Source organism: Gigantopelta aegis, chromosome 4 (genome assembly GCF_016097555.1).
Source record: "Gigantopelta aegis isolate Gae_Host chromosome 4, Gae_host_genome, whole genome shotgun sequence".
NCBI lineage: Eukaryota > Metazoa > Mollusca > Gastropoda > Neomphalida > Peltospiridae > Gigantopelta > Gigantopelta aegis.
Window position 1 is genome coordinate 60,242,983 of NC_054702.1, and position 19,186 is coordinate 60,262,168.

At 36.5% G+C, this 19,186-nt stretch overlaps 1 protein-coding gene across 3 annotated transcripts in view; it reads left to right on the forward strand.

Moving 5' to 3' along the window:
- LOC121370856 (WD repeat-containing protein 64-like) overlaps window positions 1–18,104 on the forward strand; it is a 59,620-nt gene extending 41,516 nt beyond the window's left edge. Inside the window, exons 23-33 of one of the 3 annotated variants that reach the window (XM_041496365.1) lie at window positions 229–334; window positions 964–1,025; window positions 1,492–1,604; window positions 2,379–2,496; window positions 3,114–3,205; window positions 3,339–3,435; window positions 5,609–5,689; window positions 6,513–6,617; window positions 10,669–10,713; window positions 12,041–12,050; window positions 17,205–17,322. In XM_041496365.1, the coding sequence (XP_041352299.1) occupies window positions 229–334; window positions 964–1,025; window positions 1,492–1,604; window positions 2,379–2,496; window positions 3,114–3,205; window positions 3,339–3,435; window positions 5,609–5,689; window positions 6,513–6,617; window positions 10,669–10,713; window positions 12,041–12,043 (822 nt within the window). In that variant the 3' untranslated portion in view covers window positions 12,044–12,050; window positions 17,205–17,322. Of the gene's footprint in view, window positions 1–228; window positions 335–963; window positions 1,026–1,491; window positions 1,605–2,378; window positions 2,497–3,113; window positions 3,206–3,338; window positions 3,436–5,608; window positions 5,690–6,512; window positions 6,618–10,668; window positions 10,714–12,040; window positions 12,051–17,204 lie in introns of all 3 variants that reach the window. The other 2 variants (XM_041496363.1, XM_041496364.1) reach the window with 2 other exon arrangements.
- The last annotated feature ends 1,082 nt before the right edge of the window (window positions 18,105–19,186 follow it).

Sequence of the window (19,186 nt, forward strand, 5' to 3'; positions counted from 1 at the left end):
TTATAATATAATAGTAACGTCCAAATGTACTACAGGTTTGTAGTTTAACCAAACTTGGTGTCCATTTTCATTCGTTGAAACTTCTGTCTGCGACTTTAAGCTGCACGCTTACACAACATCGCATCGTCCTTATAAGTATTTTTGCATCACACCGCGAGACCGTAATGCTGCGAGTTGAAAGTGAATTTCAGTTAGGTCCATGAATGACACCTGTTTTGTGTTGTGCAGGGCGACCTCTTGCGGGAAGTGATGCCGATGACTCGACGGACGGGGACGGCCATCACGGCGCTGTGTTACGACAAGGACGTCAACATCCTGGTTACTGGAGATCACAGTCAGTTTGTTTTACACATGACCCCTAAAACTTAAACATTATTTTTTGTTTAACGAAATGATGTCCCGTACCACTGAACACTTTTTGGGGTGTTTTGGGGTATTCGTTTTTTCACAATAGAGCAAAATTAAATACACGCACTTGTTTTTAATAATTACACCTAACTTTCACTTGTTATAAGTATTTTTAGTGGTAGAATGCGAACGAGTCCTTACTTTAATTTGTACGACTATGACAAACACTAAATATAATATCGCAGCAATGTTTAGAGTTGTCTTAACAATTACCTTACCAGAGGGCAGCAGATGAAATGAGTGGATGATTCGATAAAAAAAAAAAAACAATTTGGGAGTAAAACAACAACAAAAGAAAAAACAACAACAAAATATAACAACCCCCCCCCCCCCAAAAAAAAAAAAAAAAAAAAAAAAAAAAAAAAATCCAACCCCAACAATAATAATAATAATAATAATAATAATAATAAAAAACCCAACAAATTTCACAAACAGCAACAAAAAACCCTACAAAACAAATGGGCAATGCCTGCTCACTATCAACACTTGCAAATAACAGCTAGACTAGAACAAATGTGCAAAAACGCTGATACATATTTAAAATAATTCTTTCAGAGGGTTACATCACTATGTGGGACGTGAAGAAATTTTTAGAAAGTCCGGAAGCTGAGGATGCTGTGAGTTTGTTTGTTTGTATCATTATTTGTTTTGCTTTTTGTTGAAAGTATTAATTTCTTAAATGTTATGCAAATCCATTAGTTCATAGCAGTGGGGTCACAAATTAAACTACACCACAAACACAAATATCTTGGGTAGGGTCTTATCGGGTGGGCGGGCTGGGATATTCACCACGTATTTTTTATGTGGCCTTATATACAAGACAGTACGTGATTATGTCATAAAGACTATATTTAATGTTTCGAATCGGGATGAAAACTTAAATTTTTGTTTACTATTGCTAGATTAAGTCTTAACGATGCTCAAACGGTAAATCATGTAGCTCGTGTATAATTTATATACAAAAATATCGTTAGAGTTTTACACCTGTCCATTTTGGTATAACAAATATTATCCCAGATCCTGAAATCGTCTGACATTTATTAATACTGTAACTCTATATTTTGTTTCGTTTTTTTGACACAGGAGCCGATAAAGCAGTTGATTTGCTGGAGAGCTCATCTAGTACGGATTGTCTCCCTTGTGTATGTGGATGCACACAAATCTATTTTGTCTGGATCAACGGACGGATCTTTGAGGTTTGTCTGATAATTAACTACGGTAACAGACCGATTGGGGACGACTTTAAACGTGAGGTGGGGGTGGGGGTGGGGGTGGAGGTGGGGGTGGGGGTGATAGTGTGTGGTATATTATGAATACGCCTAGAGAGGGTAAACATGCAGGAAAAGGACAAGGCGTGCCCAGCTTCTAATGGATCTTTGTATTACTCATAAATATTGGGAATTGACAGAAAATGTTCACAGGGATATATAACATTGCTATACAAACAAACCTAATAATAATATATTAAAATTATAGTTATCGTACGTGCTGTTTTCAGTTATATGTCAGGCCCATAGCAACTATATCTGAAGTGGGGGCGGGGGTTCACTCCCCAGTAGAGAGGGGCAGTCTCTAATCTCTTGTAGGGGTGGGGAGGCATCAGCTAGATTTTTATCTTAATTTGTATAAAGTAGGACCAAACAATGTACAGTTTGACCCTCAAGTGTGTGTGGGAAGTGGGTAGGTGGGGATGGAGTGGTGGTACAGCCCCCTGCACCCCGATCACCCGGTTTCTACGGGTCTATATGTGAATACAAACAAAAGAAACACTGTTCTTAATTAAAAGTGGCATTGAATTTCTGTGACCAGTTACCACAGCATGAAACCCATTATACATTATACTAGGATATGGTTCTGTATAACATTTATTTCCTTCCATTCAGCAATTAGTTAAATAATAATTTTATAAATTAAAAGTCTAGCTATATAGTTTTTCTTGTTTTATACAATGTGTTCCTTTTCATTTTTAGGGTGTGGTGGGGTAAGAAAGGTAAATTTATAGGTTTCTTCAGTCAGCATCGTCCATTCCTGTTCCCAGTGTCGGAAGAACTAGCTGGCTCGCCGTCTCTACCGTACGATATCACTGAGGTGAGTTCACAACCATGGAGGCATGGACATTAGGCTTTGTTGTTATATCTAGGAATAAATATTACAGAACTCATCCTTCTGTTTGAATTAATTCAGTTAATACCTACGAATAATGTAAATGAATTAAATATCTTAAAGACAGGAAAATATTTATACAAAATGTTTAAAATACGAGAATCTGCAGTTATGATACAGTGAAACCTCTTAAAACCGGACCGTCTATAAACCGGAATTTCCTAAAAAAAACGACATTTTTCACGGTCCTTTTTTAAAATGAGTACAGAATTTAACCCCTATAAACCGGATACCTCTTAAAACTGGACATTTTACATGGTCCGGAGGGTGTCCGGTTTAGAGGTGTTTCAATGTATTTTGATACTTTGTGTTCTCAAATTTTGCGAAGAGTTTTTATAAACATTTTCTTATATTCTCCTTATCTGTGTTATAAGTTAAAACACCCCCCATTATGTCTGTAAATTGTTATTATATACATGTATATCAACTAATGATCTGTAAACGACCAACGATAATAAATAATTAAGCGCTAAAGTTTATTGTACAGCACAAGGTAAGTCTCTAGTAACGGTTATAATTGTTTTCTAATATTTACATTTCAGACTCCACAAGCTCCAGTAGCAAAGAAAACTGCTGGGCAGAAAATAACCACAGTGCAAAAATTTGAATATCCTTTAATATTTGACAACGAAAAGTAAGTAAACCTATTTTAAAATAGTACATATAAAGTAAATACTTTTTTTTTATTAACATTGACAAAATACTTTAGATTTAATTAATATTGCAGGTTTTCCAAATGCATATCATGTTATATTTTTATGGTTTAGATGGCGCCCATTTCGGAGATCAGCTTATATCCGTCAAACAACGCAACGCCCACAGCCAGAAGATAAGAAATTCTTTGGAGCACTTATAAAACCCAGGGTATGAAATACCAAATATAACAGTTCTGTCTAGTCATGATCAGTTCATTTAAGTAATTTCAGTAATTCATGGTCGAATAGTTTGCAATATATATTATCTTGCTATAAAAAAAACCGAATTAAAAGAGTAGGTAGTACTGGATTATAATTCGACTGTATTAACTGTATTTCAAAGCTTAACGTCGATATACAGTTCAATATTCATATTATTTTGCATACTATGGTCCTTGTAAATAAAAGTGGCTTTAAAGTTGTGATACCAGTGTAAACAATGTTGATGTTTATGGAAACTTATAAATAATGTTGATGTTTATGGAAACTTATAAATAATGTTGATGTTTATGGAAACTTATAGCAATCACCGTAAAAGTCGGGTAGAGTATTTTTAAAACATTAAAATAATTATATTGCAGGGCAAAAAGAATCGTGACATCGATACCGTACACACAGACGGTGTCCATTATTTGAGACTAATACATCACTATATAATGATTACACCTTTACAATATAAATAATAATACGCTATAAATATGTGTCACGGGGATCCTATAATACCCGTAACTGAATAAAACACGATTATCCAAATATCTCTCCTAACTGTATATCTATTAGATCTCTCTGTAACGGGCAGTCCAATACCCGCGTGGCTCGGTTCTAGGTATATCAGAGATAATCTTATATAAAGTATATATAATATAGCACGTTAGTTCACTAGAAAACACAACAAAAACACAATACACTTTGGAATCTGTATTAATACTAAGCTGAAAATATATTTGCCGCAGTTAATTAATTAACAACAACAATAATAATAACAACCCAGAACTAATCACTTAATTAGTTAATCTCTAGGTGTCTAGTTTACACAATATTCTAATCACTTCACCGTGATACAACACACACACGTGTGATAATTGAGAAACGCTTCCAGGGGAACTTAATTAATAAAGGAATTACAACTCTATTCCTAACTGGTTAATTTTTAATTAACCCTTAACTACTCATTCAGTAACCTTGTAATACAGAATTAATACTGGTACCTATCACAATAAAGACAATAACATACAGTTTACCTAGGTCCTCTAGGATAACCGGCTAAGCTTTATATTTTTAGAACAGTGAAGCCTACAATTTACTTCGTCAGTTACCGGAAACACTGTCTAAATAATATTGGTATAATACAGTATTAAAATATTTAAAGTCACATCAATCACATCAAGGTTATACAACAGAGCAGAAATAATATTTACCAAGTCCAAACGGACTAACGTTCCCTGTGAGCCTTCCTTTTGTTTCTCCCCGATAAATCTAAATCCTAGCTATTTATTACAAAAACCCAAATATCGCCTGGGGGTACAAGGCGGTACCGAATACCTACAAGTGATATTTCCACAGCGACCAAGACGGCATTTTTCTTAGATGGTCAGACTAGCTGACGCCACCCGCTCGGAAAACAAGGTCGTAAAACAGAACTCGCGGAGGTATTACGTAACTACTGGCCACATGGCCTCGACACCTGGTCCGGGTGTGTATTAGAGGGTACGGTCGCGCGGAGGTATTACGTAACAAAGTGCCCACCTGGTCTAAGTGCATATTGGGACTGCACACGGCCCTCTAAAACAATTAATATCGCCACAGGCGAAAAAAAATAAGAGCATGTTCCGTCACAATATGTATTTAATTTTTGTTTTAAATAATACCTTTCTCACCAAATTGTAGCTTCATGTATTATGAATGAAATGGATGAACAATATACTAGTAAATGAATTGGAAGACTAAAATCAAAGATATCCCTTCTTCTGCCTTAAATAATGACGGTTTAACATGAAATGTCACTAAACTACTTAATAGTGTTTAATTATAGTTAGCATTATCCTCTTCAAATTCTGGTGCCAGTTGCTCAAATGTTAATTAGCGTAACCAGTGGGTAACAGACACGTTGAAAATCACGGACTAAATCAGTACAGATGATAATTGAAAATATAATGTTATAACGTGATTTAAATAACCAAAGATAGTCATACTTAATCAAATCTTAAATTTATTTTTCAGTTGTGCAAAATTAATTAAAAGGAGAATATTGTCTAAACCATGATTAATTTAATAATGCTTGGACAATTAGACCCTGATGTAAATGATGTTATATAAGACTCATAGCAATCTTTGCACTCCAGGCCTACAATCACCATCTTGAAAGTTCCACGACTGGAGAGAAGTTGCAAGGGGCAGTTTTCAGAGCTCTTCCTGTGTACAGGGTGAGATATTGTCCAACTGCTTGTACAATAATACTTTTATTATCTTGTTAATGTTGCAAGTAATATTTGCACATTTGAATGCAATTTTAGCACATACAAAAATGATCTGAATTTCAATCTGTGACCATCTTCTCGTAGTTATTTATTTATTGGATGATCTTATCCAGTGTAAATATATTGACATTACGTATAGCAGTATTAACATTACCGATCTAACAAACACGAACATATTCAACAAAGACCAAACGTAAACCGTTTTAGTCAATAGTTTATAAAAACACGGACTTATTAAACAAAATAGGTGATTTATTAATTTCTCAACCTGAAATTATAAACTTGTTTTGCATTGTATGAAATTGGTTAAGCGGGTATATTATTGCAATACAATTAAATAAAGGTGACAGTACAGGTTTGCAGTTTGTGCTTACGCTCTGTCATTTCATTTCGTTTCGATTTATATTCATTCTTATATCTAGTTATGGTTCAAGAATGTTATCTGAGGTGTCTCTCCAAAACAATAGGCTAGTTTTTAATGATCAGTGACACAGAAATCGGCCTTATACCTACCGATTAAGTCGTTAACACTCACTCTAGAGAGGGAGCCACTACCGGGGTGGGATCTAGTAACCGGGGTGGGAACCAGTACCAGGGTGGGAGCCAGTACTGGGGTGGAAACCAGTACCGGGGTGGGAGCCAGTACCGGGGTGGGAGCCAGTACCAGGGTGGAAACCAGTACAAGGGTGGGAGCCAGTACCGGGGTGCGAACCCACTACCTGCCAATATTATAATGCTAACTTATTCTCGTACTTGTTTTACACAACAGGTGTGTTCACCTGAGACTCCGAGAACCCCAGTTATGAACTATAGCATGATGACAGAGGACGAGGAGAACTACTATGGAAACTCGACCCTCTTTGGAGCTGTTAAGGTTGGTCGCATTGTAAAGGCGTTGTAACATTAATTGTATTTCACCATTGTGTATTAAGTTCACAGGTGATTTAGGCTTAGCATTTACGTAGTCGTATTAATGATCTTATTTGAAGTAGTGAAACAATAGTATTAAAGTAGATATAATTTGTTGTAAAGAATGCAGTATTCAAGACTTTGCATTTTTAATTTTAAATAGATCTACATTTATTACAGTGCACTGTTTAAAAAATAAGTAACTGTTAAAACAATAATGTAATTTGACTTTTGTTTCACACTACAGCTGTGAATGAGTGACAACAAAGAAGGACGAAAGTTCTGCTACATGTACTAATCAATACTTTAATACCAAGAGCTTAATTCACTAAATTCTTTGCAATCTCGCAGTGCAGTGCAAAAGCGACGAGCAAGAACGATGTGATGTTGTTTATCTGAGCATAAGAGAGCTTTCTGAGTTAGGTCGCCCCTCCCCCTCACACCGATCTAACACCTTGATGGAAAACAATAAAATAATACGTCACGTGTAGGTCATGTGTTACATAAATCAATGAGCTGAATGCAAAATGTTTTAAACCGTGTATTTGGTGGTTTTTGTCGTCCCAACCGGGTTTTTTTGGGGTCAGCATCGCCATGGGCCGGGAGATGTTTTTTGCCTGTCGCCCCGTCGGACTGGGGTGGGACCTAGCTCAGTGGTAAAGCGCTCGCTTGATGCGCGGTCGGTTTAGGATCGATCCCCGTCGGTGGCCTCACTGGGCTATTTCCCGTTCCAGCCAGTGCTCCACAACTGGTGTTGTATGTACTATCCTGTCTATGGGATGGTGCATATAAAAGATTCCTTGCTGCTAATCGAAAAGAGTAGCCCATGAAGTGGCGACAGCGGGTTTCCTCTCTCAATATCTGTGTGATCCTTAACGATGTTTGACGCCATATAACCGTAAATAAAATGTGTTGAGTGTGTCATTAAATAAAACATTTCCTTATTTCCTTCCTTCCTGTCGGACTGACAATTATTTTACAGTTATAATCACACATGAGTCAGCCATGTTTTTGTCCGGCAGGTTTTGATTGGGATTGCAGAATGTGTAGCTTTAATACCGAATGTCAGCCGCCGCCATTCTCGATCCCTTAAAGGGACATTCCCGAGTTTGCTACATTGTAAGATGTTTCCGACTAATAAAATATTTCTATGATTAAACATACATTTAAAATATATTTTCTTGTTTAGAATGCCAGTGTCTGTATAACCAATGTGTTTCTGGTCGTCTTAATATTTGTAAGAAGCCCAAACTAGATTTTGTCTCAAATAATTTCGTACGTACGAAAACATTTATTTTAGGAAATAAAATGAAATTTAACGCAATACAAATATTAGAACGATCAGAAACACGTTTAATATACAGCCACTAATATTTTATGCAGAAATAGATATTTGATATGTAATTACAATCGTTAAAAAGTCTCTGTCAGTCGATAACATCTTAAAAATTGTAGCAAACTCAGGAATGTCCCTTTAATAGATCGGAGTTTGTGCTGTTAATCCAGACTGCTCTAAGAGTATTTTTTCAATTTAACGATTGCTCGACACGTGTGTTACAGTCCAAGATGTTCCAACTGCTCAAATTGCCTATAAAACGTCTAACGTCTTGACTCAAGTCAGCATCTTGAAACGTTAACATCGTAGAAATTGCGTGTGGCGTCATTGCAGATTTGATTCTAGACTCCAAAATTTTATAAGCACCTGATCAATACTGGTAGAGAACTAGTACTGTTTCACTGATTTCTAACCGAGTGTTTGAAGGTACCGTTATTGACACCCGTTAACTGGGCATTCATGTGTATGTATGTCTCGTTTGCTTGAAGTGAAAACCGCAGACCCTCTGACGCCGTTTTCGAACCTTGCCATATTAAAATACACTACGTTGAGAGATAGAGACTGTGAATGTATACGGTCAAACTGTAAGTTTTCCATAATTGCTGGCACAGTGCCGTAATCGTAGACGTTTTGTCTTGTCAAATCATCTTTGAAAAGAGCGATGATGTCATATGATATTCGTAAATACGGACCTAACCCTGCTCAGTTTGCCAAGTGGCACCTGTAACACACACCTTCTTTATCGATGGGTTGAAACGAATCCAGTGTTGCCACCTAACATAATTAATCTTAACAAATAAGTGTTCAGAATTAGCGAAATAATAGTTCTTGAACAGATATAGTGAGATATTCACTGAGGTGTTGTTACTACTAGTATTCAAATATGAGAATCAAAGTGGTAGTTAAAGTTTGGTGTTATTTATAATAATTTGAGTTATTTGAATTTTAATAGAACAGTTTTAATACATTAGAGTACCGCTATCATTACCTAAACTCATACTTACGAGTTTAAAGTTTAGATTAACGTTTAAGAATCTGCACCCAAGAGTTTAATTTCACAGTGTTAACACAAGGGTTTGGACGCAAAGTTTCAATACTATAGTTTAAGTTCAGGATTTAAACATGTTGTTGAACTCTAGGGTCAAATTTAACATTATAAACTTGAGATTCAAATATAGCCATTTGGACTATTGGGTATAATATAAGTGTTTGAACTCAAACAAATATATTCAAGAGGCATACTTCAAACTTTTAACGTTTTAAGCTGCGGTCTTGGTAATCTATAGTCTGTCCCATTCTCCTACAAATCTTTTTTTTGTGTAAATAATATCAGTTTTGTTTGACGTAAAAAGAAAAGTAAAAGTGTTTTGGAAATAACACCCCCCAAAAAAAACCCAACCCCCTAAAAAAATAACCACCCCAAAAAACAACCACCCCCCCCCCCAAAAAAAAAAAAACACACAAAAAAACCCCTCCAACAACAACAAACCAAAACACAATAAAAACAACAACAAAAAGAAAAAGACCCACAACTATTTTTGTGTTCAATTTAGAAAATAATAGGCTCAGAAATAAATAACTTGTAGTAAATTCCATATCATGGAAAAATGTCGTTCCCTGTGGCACCTGTAGATAAAGTGTCACTAGACCGGCCTCGGTGGCGTCGTGGTTAGGCCATCGGTCTACAGGCTAGTGGGTACTGGGTTCGGATCCCAGTCGAGGCATGGGATTTTTAATCCAGATACCGTCTCCAAACCCTGAGTGAGTGCTCCGCAAAGCTCAATGGGTAGGTGTAAACCACTTGCACCGACCAGTGATCCATAACTGGTTCAACAAAGGCCATGGTTTGTGCTATCCTGCCTGTGGGAAGCGCAAATAAAATATCCCTGGCTGCCTGTCGTAAAAGAGTAGCCTATGTGGCGACAGCGAGTTTCCTCTTAAAAACAGTGTCAGAATGACCATATGTTTGACGTCCATTAACCGATGATAAGATAAAAAAAATCAATGTGCTCTAGTGGCGTCGTTAAATAAAACAAAACAAAACAAAAACAATAAAGTGTCACACGCGTGTATTCCTTCTCTTTCATAAACTTAACCTGTTGTTTGACGTGTGCTCCGTTTCTCTTTTCATGTTGCATTGTTTGTACTCCTCACATGCGTGCCTGATTTTCAACAATCGGTGTTATTCTTTTATACCTTGTCTTCATACTAACGTTTCATCGCCAACGAATGAATGTGGAGTGATTAACACAAGTGATATCATGTCGCAACCATCTACTCCCAGTGTGTACATGCCACACATTGTGAATATAGACTTATATATCATTATATTTTTATTCGTATTGCACTGAATATAAAACAAAATTTATGTATTTATATATATGTCTGCCAAAACGCAACTTAACTATTTTGTGAACGATATAAATTTGAATTGACATAATTTGATTTCATTGATTTTTTAAAAACTTTTGCTTTTCTTAAATCACTAATTTGCAATGCTTATCTTATTCGCATTTTCTGTGCTTTTAATTATGTTGCACATCTCTTGCTTCGTTTCTGTACAAATGCACGTCTAACCTATTTTTACGCACTACTCACCCACCAGTATCCCCATCTAAAATATCAGGGTCAGACTCGCGCTAACATACCTCGCATGAAAACTTATTATCTTGCTCTGCAGGGCAGCAAGGCTCTTGGCCGAGGTGAAAAGGCTGGGGCAAGAACTGTGAGTAATTTTCAGTTTTACTGCACAATAAAAGGTTCTGTTGATATATAATATAATATATATATATATATATATATATATATATATATTATAGTTACTTCATGTATAAGTATAAAGAGGGGTAGTATTAAATCACTGACAATGTCTTACTAAGCTGATGACACTAATCATGCACAGCCGATTCCAAACAGCAATGGATAGAACCGAATAAAAACCAGGGACTCTTCGGCCAATATCCAAACGGATAATGCTTCGATGTCAACCTACTAAGCAACTATGTGCAAGAAGACCTAATTTTTATCTTGCCTCCAGCAAACTCATCTAAATCTGGAGTCACATCAGTGATGGTGTAGAAAATTCCTTGAAGTGTAAAGCTGTGTAGATTTGGCATCCAGTCTATAAACAATATTCTGATGTTTTTCGTATGAAACAGAATAAGGTCAGCGTGAAAAAGTAATGAAAAGTCTTATTGCTGAAGGTCATGTCGGCACTTGTTAAATCCATGGCTATTACAACTTATTATTAAAGCAACTCTTGGACTCTAGAATAAAATAATCCCATTGCTGCCACAAGGATTGTCCATACCGACATCAGCAATTTTTTTTGGTAATCCCCACACTAGGTAAAATGACAATACCACTATACCACAATCATCGACTAGTCGTAGAGCACTGACGAGTACATGCAACGACATTCTAACACAAGAAAATGAAACTATTCCAAAATGGCTATATTATCAATGGCCATTTCAGAGAACATATCCGTTAATTTTCACTTTCTAACAGCATGTGTTGTTTATACCAAACATTTGGTTTTCGGGTAGAAGGGGAAAATATGGTCAAATGTTTTTACGATATTATAATTAGTATTTAATATGCTTAGAGAGATGTAAGAGTATAAAAGTTAAACAAACTAATCCCTGTAAGATGGCTGTCGCAACACACCCCGTAAGACTCATTCACCACACAATTATTATGATGTGCAAAAATTTCGTTTCAGAGTAATATCGTCGTTTCTAGGCCATATATAAGATTTTAAAAATATTATTATTTAATTAATTATTATTATTATTTTAGTACTTAAAGCTAGGTTTCTGTGCTAACATATCGTACATCTCTAAATTATTCTATGGTAATTAATACACATAATGTTCGTGCAAATTAAAATATCACTTAGATTGTCTGTAAGTCGTTTTATCCTACATGCATATATTTATAGATAAACATTAGTATACTAGTATTACAACACAGATTAGATGAATATTATTGTCATCATAGTTACTTTATGATAATAACAAAGGAGGATGTTTTTTTTGTTTTTTTACCAGTGATGAACAGGTATTTCAAAACTTTACAAAATTTGTATCTAACGAGACTCTTTTTAATCATGTGTGCGGTTGCCGTTTCACTAAAATAACCTCATTGTATTTGTTAGTAGCATAATGCACCATCTAACTGTTAAGACAGAAAAGATAGGGTTTTTTTTTCATACCCGATAATCTCCAAAGAGCAAAATTACCAAAATGTCTGACATCTAATTGCCGATGATTAATAAATCAAAATGCTCTAATGATGTCGTTAAGTACAGGGCTTCTAGATTATGGTAGTCCCACTCCCATGGCTAGTGATATTCAATGTTGCACTAGTAAATAACTACTATTGCTATGCCTGACGACTAGTAATTTTTTTTTTTCAAATGTTGCAGTTAAGTATACTTTTTAAATGTAAATATCTTGATCCCCACCCCTATCACCAATGTTAGTATTTTTAAGCCATATCTCTCTCTTTAGGTGACATATCCGATTTTTACTATTATTTAGTAAAATTGTATTAACTAAAAGTAAAGTATTTTTAAACATGGCTAGTAAATTTTTAAAATCACTTATCCTATGGCTAGTAAATTTTTAAAATCACTTATCCTATGGCCAGTAAATTTTTAAAATCACTTATCCTATGGCTAGTAAATTTTTAAAATCACTTATCCTATGGCTAGTAAATTTTTAAAATCACTTATCCTATGGCTAGTGAATTTTATAAAAATTCTAGAAGCCCTGTAAGTAAAACATTTTTTTAACGTGGTCTCTTGAGCACCAAGTGATTGCTTTGTACAGGTATGTTTGTACTATACTGGACGATTTGGAAACAAAAACACCCAGGTGGTTTCGTAACCATGTGGCCGCAAATCGCAAGTGTCTGCTTTTAGACGAGTTGACCACTCTAATAGGTTTCTCTACTAGACATGTAGTTGTTGTTGATATAATCGTAGATAATAATGTGGATCTTGTTTTGCAGGTTCCAATTTCCTAGGTGCGTTTCGTTCTGAATTTATAGTTCAAATGATTACGCAAAATACACAGAATAGCACGCCATTGTGGTAACGTGTGTTTGAGACGTTTGAAATAATACATATATATATATATATATATATATATATATATATATATATATATATATATATATATATATATATATATTAGTGTGTTTGTGTAACACCGTATATAGTTTTGTCTGTTTATATAATATCATATGTTTATGTCGGTTTATTTAATACCAAATACCACTATTTAGTTATATTGGTTTCGGTTTGCCGTTAGTACTAACACGACTGCCATATATACAGATTGAGAGTAATCAGTTTGTGCATGCACAATAAGAATAACAACTAGTCTGTAAATAAAACAGAGGGAAAAGGGAGAAAAGCAAAGAAGATATTTGGCAAGTAAGGTTCAAACGTGTCATGGGAACCACCGTCCCAGCTATCTGGGTTCTACGTCTGAGATAGGGGAATGAATGAATGAATGTTGAACAACACACCAGCACAAAAATGCACATCGGCTATTGGGTGTCTAGCTTTTGGTGAGAGAAAAAGCTGTGTTGTGACTTTGAGAGAGAGAGAGAGAGAGAGAGAGAGAGAGAGAGAGAGAGAGAGAGAGAGAGAGAGAGAGAGAGAGAGAGGGGGGAGAGAGAGATAGAACACGAGAGAGAGGGAGAGAGAGAGAGAGAGAGAGAGAGATGAGAGAGAGAGAGAGAGAGAGAGAGAGAGAGAGAGAGAGAGAGAGAGAGACACACACACACACACACACACACACTCACACTCACACACACACAGAAAGAGGGAGCCACTACCGCCATATAGGTTACACCTACCGATAAAACAGAAATGATTATTTTATATGTACTTTCCCACAGGCAGGGCGGGGCAGGGCAGGGCATGACAGGGCAGGGCAGTACAAACCACATCATTGATGTATCAATCAGGGGAGATGAACTCTGTGGCACGGGGACATGAGTCCATTCAGTGCCATCGAATGTAATGTACTACTTGGTTTATCTTTTTTGGTATCCAGATATTGAGTATTTTATGACATTGTGTATGGGTCTTAAATGTCAATATATTTTAATATTCTGCTTTGCTATTATCATTAATACATTATTTAGTCCATTGTTCATCGTGGTTACTGATAAATAATATAATACAGTACAACACGAAACAATTACCTTATTATTAATAATAATCTTTCTTATTATACAATATATTTTAAAGGTTATTACTCTTTTTCGTTTCTGTTGGTATCAGAGATTGGTGTTGCATCTATTTTTAATTATGTGTTATATTTTGGTTTCTCTTCGCTAAAATGTGGGAGATATTGATCATTACTGCATATGTATTTTATACCTTTATAGTAAGGACATTTATACGTTTTAATATAATTGCTTACAGACGTTTTATTGGTGTCGATAATCACCTTCAACATTTACAAGGACAAAATTATTTTTTTTTTTTTCAGTTTTAATGTCCTATAATATGATTACATAATCTATTATCGTGTTAATATTAACACCATGACATATTCACAAATGTTGTTCCTGTGGACACCTTTTATTGTTTTGGTTTGTTTATGGACACCACTAGAGCTCATTGATTTATTAATCATCGACTATTGGATGTCAAACATATGGTAATTTTGACAGTCATAGAGATGAAACCCGCTACATTTTTCCATTAGTAGCAAGGGATATTTTATATGCACCATCCCACAGACAGCATAAACCCCTCTGAACCGGGCACCCTCGAGACCAAGTAAACTGAGGTTTTAAGAGGTATCCCGTTTAGAGAGGTTATTTTCTGTACTGATTTTAAAAAAAAGGACTTTGAAAAGTGTCCAGTTTTGGAGGAATTCCGGTTTACAGAGGGTCCGGTTTTGGAGGAATTCCGGTTACCAGAGGGTCCTGTTTTGAGAGGTTTCACTGTATATATATATATATATATATATATATATATATATATACTGATGGGAAGAAATAAGAGACCACATAAGTAGTGGCAGTAAATATTGGCTGTAACCAAAACACTCATCAGTGAAAGGTAAAGTTTGTTTTGTTTAACGACACCACTAGAGTACATTGATTAATTAATCATCGGCTATTGGATGTGAAACATTTGGCAAATTATGACTCGTAGTCATCAGAGGAAACCCGCTACATTTTCCCATTAGTTTCATTAGGGATGTTTTATATGCACTTTCCCACAGACAGGAAAGCACTTACCACGGCCTTTGACCAGTTGGGGTGCACTTGTTGGAAAGAGAAAAAAAACCAATCAGTTGAATGGATCCGCCGAGGTGGTTTAATCCTGCGCGCAAGCACCTCAGATGAGCGCTCAGCCGACTGAGCTAAATCCCCCCCCCCCCCCCCCCCCCCCATCCATTATGTAAGGAAGGAAGGAAATCTTTTTTATTTAATGACGCACTCAACACATTTTTTTATTTATGGTTATATGGTGTCAGACATATGGTTAAGGACCATACAGATATTGAGAGAGGAAACCCGCTGTCGCCACTTCACGGGCTACTCTTTTCGATTAGCAGCAAGGGATCTTTTATATACGCCATCCCATAGACAGGATAGCACATACCACGGCCTTTGATGTACCACTCGTGGTGCACTGGCTGGAGCAAGAAATAGCCCAATGGGCCAGCTGACGTGGATCGATCCCAAACCCACCGCGCATCACACGAGCGCTTTACCACTGGACTACGTTCCCGCCTCCATTATGTAAGGAAGCTAACCATTTTATTTACATTCAATTCCACATCAGTAACGTTCAATCCCACATTATATCTTTGTATTTTATACTTGGGATCGATCCCTGTCGGTGGCCCATTGGGCTCTTTCTCGTTCCAGTCAGTGCACCACGACTGGTATATTAAAAGCTGTGGTATGTGCTATCCTGTCTGTGGGATGGTGTATATCAAATACCTCTTGCTGCTAATGGAAAAATATAATCAGAATTACCAAATGTTTTACATCCAATAGACGACGATTAATAAATCATTATGGCTCTAGTGGTGTCGTTAAACAAAACACGCTATAACTCTTTTTGTAGTTTATATCGACAAAACTACAGTAATGAAATGAATTTGTTTCCATCACTATATATTAGTGATTTCATATGGGGAGGAGACAACGCATTGCATTTTAGAGGTGTTTGTGTGTGTGTGGGTGTGTGTGTGTGTGTGTGTGTGTGTGGGGGGGGGGGGGGGGGGTCCGTGTCATCCTGTCCCAACCCCGCTTCCTGCTACGAATATATCTCCGAACTGAAAAACAGAAGGAGAAAACCCCCCAAAAAACAACCAACGAACTCTTATCAATTAAGCTTACTGTTGTTTCAAGTTTTATGTCTGTGGTAAATGTCATGAAATGGATACTATGACCAGATGAGATAACACCCGTTATAGATTAATAGAACAATAGATAAATATAGAGATGTTAGAGATAGATATAGATACATGCGCGCGCACACACAGACACACACACACACACACACACACACACACACACACACACACACAGACACACACACTCGCACATACATACCTTCACACACGTACCCCCCACACACCTACAACACACACACGCATCTACACACACAGACCCAGACACACACACCTACAACACACAAACACACACATACACACACACATATATACACACACACACATATATATATATATATATATATATATATATATATATATATATATATACACACACACACACACGCACACACACACACACACACATCAAGATATAAGCTGTTGCTCGCCAACTCGCCAAATGCGAATTGAAAGTTGAATTTGACGCATAGATATATCATTATTAATTCGCCAAAACCCCAATTATTCGAAAATTGTTTGTTATTTATGTACCACCATTTTGTACTGTTTCGCGACAGATTTTCTTAGACAATATGGCAAATTGCTAATATTGTATGGGCTTCAGCTTATACAATGTATATATGTATATTTGTTTTTCACCTAGTTGAAACAATTTTAATATGCGAACTCTATATGACTAGTGCCTTGTTCCCGGACAGCTATATTCGCCTGCGGTTGACGATGTGAATATAAGATCTGTATGTGTTAATAGTAAGCGCAGTAAAATATTACCGTATCATCTTTTCTTATTTCAACTTTTCTTTTTATCTTTCAGCAGAGTCAAGTGAAACCGAAGAAAAGTGTGACCAGAAACGTATATGCAGGTGTTCCCACACGCTTCAGTCAAATCGACCCAACGTCCGTGGTTTCTCCAAAACGGAGATGATTTTAAAACAGTTTTACTTACTCTACATAATCATTTATGACGTCAGAATGCCATTACCAGTCTTCTTCTATTGTGAAACATAAAATACTGAAACATTGATCGAAGGTATGCTTGCAAATTGTTCTTGATTATCTCAGATGAATTGCTACTGTATAATTTGTCGGACAATGGAATGACAGGCTGCTGCAATAGAATATACGATGTGTCAGGAGAGAGGAAAAAAAAGTTAAATATAATAATTTGTCTTGAGTGACGACATAACCAGTGGTTCATATTAGAATCGAAAGACAGTTGATTATTTCCTCAGACTATTTTATACGGGTTTGACATAGCAATTACTTAGTGCAAGAAGAAAAGGAAGCGTTTTGGCATTTACGAACTTCCTATTCTGTGGATATTTATTTATCCAAATACTTATACTGAATCAAATAAGAGCATGGCCATAGACATGATTATATATACTAATGACTGGGGGCCACCCACTTTGATGGGGGAGGCAACCACACGGTTTTATGAGACGAGTTATGGGGCGACAGGAAAATATAAAAAGTAGAAACTTGAAACTTACTAAAACAGAGATCAAAACAAACTAGTTACAAAAAAAAGAAAAAAAAGAAAAAAGAAATAATAATAATAATTTCGGCGACATCCTACTGCCTTCATAAGGGAAAGGGGCGGGACGTAGCTCAGTGGTACAACGCTCGCCTGATATGCGATCGATCTAGGATCGATTCCCGTCGGTGGGCCCATTGGGCTATTCTCGTTCCAGCCAGTGCTTCACAACAGGTATATCAAAGGCTGTGGTATGTACTATCCTGTCTGTAGTATGGTGCATATAAAAAATATCTTGCTGCTGATCGAAAGGAGTAGCACATGAAGTGGCGACAGCGGGTTTCCTCTCCCAATGTCTGTGTGGTCCTTAACCATATGTCTGACGTCATATAACCGTAAATAAAATGTGTTGAGTGCGTCGTTAAATAAAACATTTCCTTCATTCTTAAGGGGATTTTAATTCTCTACCTACTAAAAAGAAAGAAATGTTTTATTTAACGACGCACTCAACACATTTATTTACGGTTAGACATATGGTTACGGACCACACAGATTTTGAGAGGAAACCCGCTGTCGCCACTACATGGGCTACTCTTTCCGATTAGCAGCAAGGGATCTTTTATTTGCGCTTCCCACAGGCAGGATAGCACAAACCATGGCCTTTGTTGAACCAGTTATGGATCACTGGTTGGTGCAAGTGGTTTACACCTACCCATTGAGCTTTGCGGAGCACTCACTCAGGGTTTGGAGTCGGTATCTGGATTAAAAATCCCATGCCTCGACTGGGATCCGAACCCAGTACCTACCAGCCTGTAGACCGATGACCTAACCACGACGCCACCGAGGCCGGTCTCTACCTACTAATGCTTTATCCATATTTTATTGTATCCGTTTAATAAATAGAGTAGAACTGGTTTCTGTCTTAAGGTATCGGCTTTATCCTGCGAAGTTATTTTATTTATCATGCAAGCCAACTAAAACGAGCAATTAATGAAATAAACTGTTTTACAACTTTACTGTTTTCCAAAGTAGTATTGCCGCCGAAACGTAGGGGAACACATTCTAACGAACCTTTTCTGTTTTGGGATTTGTGTACAGTTTGTTAAAAATGGTTAACATGAAATGATAGTTTTACTAATTTAGGTTTAATAGGGGTAACGTGTACATTGACCCGGAACATGGATGTTATTTAACAACAGCAATGCCATGCCACACCACATTGCTCGCATGCAAGTGACAAAACATGATTGTTTTGCACTGGTGAAAACAGTTAAAGGTTTCTTTAATGACACCAATGATTTGTTAACCATCGGCTACTG